General features: G+C 46.4%; 1 protein-coding gene across 1 annotated transcript in view; it reads left to right on the forward strand.

The window, feature by feature from the left end:
* T265_15480 (hypothetical protein) overlaps window positions 1-5,222 on the forward strand; it is a gene marked incomplete at both ends in the record, with an annotated part of 15,814 nt that extends 10,592 nt beyond the window's left edge. The window contains one exon of the mRNA XM_009178320.1: window positions 4,865-5,222. Within this exon, the coding sequence (XP_009176584.1) occupies window positions 4,865-5,222 (358 nt within the window). The remainder of the gene's footprint in view (window positions 1-4,864) is intronic.
* Between the last annotated feature and the right edge of the window lie 803 nt (window positions 5,223-6,025).

The raw sequence follows: 6,025 nt of genomic DNA on the forward strand, positions 1-6,025 counted from the left end.
CGCAAGCAACTACACAATTCATACGTAGGATTACACTCTGGCGCGTTTGGGGTGGATAAGAGAGCAGTCCGTGTAATTTCCAGGGGACCGGGCAGGTCTAGAGATAAACTGGAACTCCTAACCCAGCTTGGTAGTGAAGAATGAGTGGGCTGCTTTACTGGTGGTGACCAAAGGGGTTCTACCGTGGGGTGGGTGCCCAGAAGATGGAGTCAATCCCAAACCTGGTGGATCAGTCGGCCGTTGTATTAGGTCCGTCCGTCCAAACTGTGCTTTATGTGGCTCCCTCTAGTGATTGACTTTTGGCGATTTACGCTAGGGCAGTTAATACAGTTGATCAGTAGATTCAGAGTTCCCAGTCGACTTAATTGGGAGAGTTCTACGCACTGAAGCCAATGGCTTAGATGCATGAACGCGATTGGGTCTTTTTTTACAGTGGCTAACCATTGATAAGTTCTGTCCCGGGGTCCCTGCCCAGGGAGACAGCAATGACCAGCAAAGCTGGGTTTCTCGTCGTGGCTTTTATACTTCGCTGTTAGTTCATTGACCTCCCATGGCATGTTTCCGATCTGGAGGTTGTCCACAATTATATTCAGTGGGTCCCTCGGGATCTCTTGTTGTAATCGTTGTTTGTGGAATCAGTTCATTTAAGGTTTTTTAAATCCTACCCTCTCTTCACTGTGCCCCGGTCTGTGCGCCCTTTTCGCTCGCCAATGGGCTGGCTTATCCGGTCGTATGGGTTTGTGTGTTGAAGTCATTTCCCAAGTCCAGATAACAAGGTGGGGGAAACCTAGATTCCACTCGGTCGGTGACCTTCCTGAACTTGTGTTTGCTTCAACGCGGCGCTTTCACTTAACCTCGCTTGACATCCACCCCTCCCTACCCTACATATGAAGCGGCTGTCCAAGCTTTCCAAGATTAGGAACTCGCCTACACGTTGATGCGCGCCCTTAGCTTCATCGTTTTCGGATGACTGATCGCTATCCCCAGTCGGCTGATTTCCAGTTAACCGTTTCCGGGGTTCCGTAAGTTGACACCCTGGTGCCCTTGCCACTAGTTGTACCTACTAATGGTTTGACGTAAATAACCTCGTCTCATTTGAAGACCCGTCTCCGAATTGTGATCCGATAGAAAGTTTTGAATTGAGGGCTTATATATGGGGCTTTAGAGATTGACGCATTTGCCGTTCATGTGTCCCCAAGTTTGCACTTCGAGACGGTTTACGGCGAAACCGTTATCTTGTCAGCTGACTACAGGTATCCGAGATGTGGCGGATCTCTCTAGTTCCTACAAACTGCTGAATTCTTACCTCCAGTGGCTGCAGGCGTTTAGAGATAATTACCACAGGCAGGCCAAACTTGTAGTTTGACACATCGATGGTGGTGTTCATGGCTCGTTTTTTTGTTTATACGGTCCAACCACTGGCGTACAATCAACCAAATCTGATACACCTCAGTTAGCTTCGTACATGTGTGGGAGACACCATTTCTAAGCTAAATCTGTCATTCCCGTTTTAATGTTGACTTCGTAGCGTGTCCATCTGGCATCCGAAACACTGGTCTCCCAATTTCCGGTTTAGTGAACGCTGGTCACACCACTCCGCAGCTGGGCCAACCAAAAAAATGTTCGGTTCTTTCAGCTGGCCGACCATTGTTAACAGATCTGTTTTGTCAGTTGGCCGCCCCATTGGTTGTACTGACTGTGTTTACACGAAGCGTAAAACCATCACATCAACAGCAGCTGCTCCATGTGGGAGTAGGTCCTTGATGAAACGCTGTGAGTGTGCTCTCCGACGTCATTCCCAACAGGCGTTTGACAGCAGACGCGCTCAGTTATTACAGTGAGCAAATATTTCAGTGAGGCGCGATTTTAAGCACTGTTCCCATCAAGCTCAATACACTGTTTGGCAATTCCGAAAAGTGTTCCGTAAAACGTAAGGTGTACGGCAATGTGTGGATTAACTTATATAAGAAGAGTACATGAGAAAACCTTCCAACTGGGTCACACCAAGAAGAGACTTACAGAAATATTCTGGTAGACCTCAGAATCAGACGTATGGTTGTGTAGGACAATTTACTCCAGAAAGCTCCGTAGCTGATTCGTGTGGAGGCAACGAGCCTGCAGAAGGTATACCGAACTAAAGGGGCACCAATACTTTAGTTTGTTTCTATTCAACTAGATAGTCAGAAAAGACCCCCAGAGCATTATTTCCGTCATTTCCTTCCTGCTCACGTTACCTATTACGTTTTGCAATGTATAATTGTTGCTGATCCGTGAGACAGACTACTCTTCCATCCACTGTAGAGCCGGCTGTGAAGGGTTGCCATCATTCAGCGGGAGAATGTACGGACTCTGTCGCATTTTGAGGTACTTTGTCACTTCCGGGTCCAATAAATAACGCTGGTTTGAATACATCAGGAATTACCTGTAACTTCTATCTGGCAGGACTGACGTGTTATCTTCGATATTTTTCGGCCCCGTTTTGTACCTCAGTACAATAGCAACAAGAAGTAAACTTTTGTATCGCCTACATAGGATTACTCTCTAACTAGGTGGGATTGTTAGGAACCATAATTTCGAGCAGAAATTCCATTCCATGAAAAAACAAATTTGACGAGTACGCTGAAGTATCGCGCATCAAGATGGGGGACGGATCCCAAAATTTCTAAAAAGCCTTGTGAAAATATTTCTTCTTATCACACTAGCAGTAAACGAGACAAGTTCACGTGCGTACATTCGCACGCGTTGTCGGTCTCACATTGTCCGGATTTGAGAACGCGTCGCTATCTATGACTGGTCACGTTCTGCGCGCCAGACACCTTGGGCACGGGGGTGAGACGGACGATTCTGTGCATTTCTGCATGGCGATTCTCGAATCGTATGCTAAACTAGTTCTAAGAACAACACTGTTTTTCGACTGACCGTTGGCCACATCCTTCTTTAGGCCGTCTTGAGTGACTTTGTTGCCAATCTGATAACCTGATGTTGGCTTCTCTTTTGCTTATCGGAGCATTTAGTTGCCACCTGATCCACTGAATCGTCATGTTACAACAGAGTTAACAGTCTTCATTTCGCCAGCAAAGGGTCAGTGCTGGAGAATAGTGTGCTGTCGATGATGATGAGGATACTTTTTCCACCTCCTGTCTCACCCACCATTCTTCAGGTTTGTAATCTGGACACGACCCTCTTTAATAGAAGGTTTGTTGGCTCTTGGGTTACTTTTCTCAGGTGCATCTCTGTCAAACTGTGTATTTGAACCCGAATGACTGATACGTGTCACAGTAGCAAACAACTTCTTTTCAGGAAATCCTCACCTTTAAGCTTATCACCGGTTTACTGAGTTGGGGGCGTAACGCCATCGGGGAACTTTTGTTGCATATTTCACCATGTAAGGGAAGCCATCCTATGTTTAAAAGCCGAGAAGCTCTAGGTAGAGTGTTTTCATGCTAACTGGTAATTGCCAACTGTGCACATTTCACTAAAATGCAGTAGGGAGCCTGAAACTTGGAACATCCTGGTCAGTAGTTTTTCGCAGTTGGCAGTTTGGACAAGAACGGCCGATTATCAGTGATCTTTCGGTGGCATTTCTTCGCAGACTGACTTTATTTACAGTACGAACTCCCAATCAATGAGTAGTAATAAGAGGACGAATAGTTTTACGTGAGGAGTGAAATTCAAATCCAAGTAGTGAACCAACAAGCGACACGTGGTATAGATTTTGTACCTGAAGCATGAGCGGCGCTATATGTCGTCTAACAGAGAACGGAACCGGCTGTCGACCGAGCGCTCAACTGTTCAAAATACTGCTCGAAAGGTCGCGGACCTAAAACTTCAAATTAAAATTTAATGGAGAATTTGATGGGATGAGTAGTGCTGAAGATGGGAGACACATACTACCCGCATGCCTCATCAGTAGTATCCACCGTTACACAGGTAGTAGGCCGCTAGGCGCCTTGAGCACCTTTGGGTGTAGTAAAAAAGAAATATTTCTCTTGTCAAACCCTGACTTGTCCACCTGAATTTGAAATCCTTTGTAAATAACGGCAGTTTGGAAAGTTTTAGGGAACAAATTATTCATTATTTGACCGATATCCACAACCTGAGTAGAGACTTCCGGATTTGGGAGGACTATTTTTCTTTTAAACGCAAAATCAAGCAGGAACACTTGTTTTAGTTTCAGGTGTCTGCTGGAGATATAATCATCTTCTGCTCCCTCCACGAGATGCAACATGGTTGGCTTCTTTCCTGTGAAATCGATTCTCAATACGTGTGTGACTGTAGCAATCAGTTCACAGCTCGTCCATTGCTACTCTTTCACTGGACTATCAATATATGAAAAGTGTCCTGCAAAGCAAGCCGTTATTCAAGATCAGAGAAAAGCTTATTTTATCAGCCGGCATACCGAAACCGATGGGGAGTCACCAAGTGGCCAGCATGCTTTGGGATAATCCAGAGGCTAAGGCGCCAGGCAGCGGCAGTGTCCTCAGTTGAAACCCAACTGTGGCTGTTCAAGTCTCTTGTCTAAGCGTGGGCAATCTGGCTTCGCTCCGTTTCCAGATGGACACTCATCATTCACCAAACGCATCGAAGTCGCCTGGTCACGTGTTAGCTAGCTTCCCCGCCAACGAATTTTGAGCAGTAGGAGTCATACAACTTGCAAAATGTGTGTCCTCTTCTGCAGATTTCCTACAGTTTGGTAGGAAATGGATTAGATGACGGGGCCCATCCCCGGAAACCACCACCACTTTCTGTACCATAACACTCTCCACACCCCCTGCCGACGCAAATGACTTCACGTCCGAAAACCCCCCCTTCCGACTGTATACCGGCCTTCGACAGATACACCCTATAAATGAGATATCCATAGTGGAATTTATGCTCTAATTGCTGCAGCGGATTCAGGCCTACTTCAGCCATCACTCACAACTCTACCCCCGGTTGTGACCTCGAACTATTTCAAACACATGCCTAGTCAACTATATTTCATGTACCCCTACCTCCCCTACCCATTTTTCCCCAGTACGGAACTCCACCTATACGAAGTTACTAAATTCTCAATTAATATGTTGTGCACACCAATGGACCTATCAGTGATGCTGTTTAACGCCCTCTTACTGCTTGCAAAAGACCATACTTTCCTTGCGATTGTTGCTGTTGCGCAACCAAGTCTGATTTGTGTGACCGAAACATGGCTGTCAGTCGAAACTCCAGAAACGGCAGTCTAATTCTCTGTTTATGATATTCACCGCTCTGACAGAAGGAACTCGAGTGGTGGAGGCGGAACCATCTACTTCAAGTGGCAGATTCGTGCAACCGCCATTGATGATTCCAGCCGAGAAGGGATTTCGGAGGCTATCTGGATCTTCATGGAACAAACCGAAAGACCTGTACTAGTAGGTTAGCTATATCTAGCTCCCACCGCGCCGTTGGCATCACTGGAAACCATTTTAGCGGTTCGCCTCCCACCTATCAGACAGAGGTAAATAACTCAAATCGAGATATACAATCATCTGCACTTTTTATCACAAGTGGAGTCGTCCAAGGAAGCGTACTAGGCCCCATCCTCTTCGTGCTGTGCAATAATGACGTCATCGGCACTATATCCCATGGTAAGGTATTCCTCTTCGCGGACAATATAAAAATTGCTTACACGTTCCCTCTTGCTGCGCAAGCGCTTGCCTTCCACCAGATTAAACGACACTTAGATTCATTGACTGGCTCGTCAAACGACTCTGGCCTAAGCTTCCACACGAAATCCTGCAAAGCTTCCTGCCGCCGCGGTCTCCCGCCTGACACTTCCACAATTAATGGAAATCATTTCACCTATTCCACGAAGATCAAAGATCTCGGCCTCAGATATTCCTGTAATTTTAGCTTTCCCCGCCAGGTGCATCTTCAGGTTGCCAGAGCACGCAAGCTCAGTTTTTGACTGCTGCGTTCCTGTCACCTTCCAGACACAATGGTTGCAATTGTTAAGCTATGCGTAGGACCAACCATGGAATTCTGTCCCGCATTCTCTTTCTTTACA

This window comes from Opisthorchis viverrini, assembly GCF_000715545.1.
Source record: "Opisthorchis viverrini unplaced genomic scaffold opera_v5_535, whole genome shotgun sequence".
NCBI lineage: Eukaryota > Metazoa > Platyhelminthes > Trematoda > Opisthorchiida > Opisthorchiidae > Opisthorchis > Opisthorchis viverrini.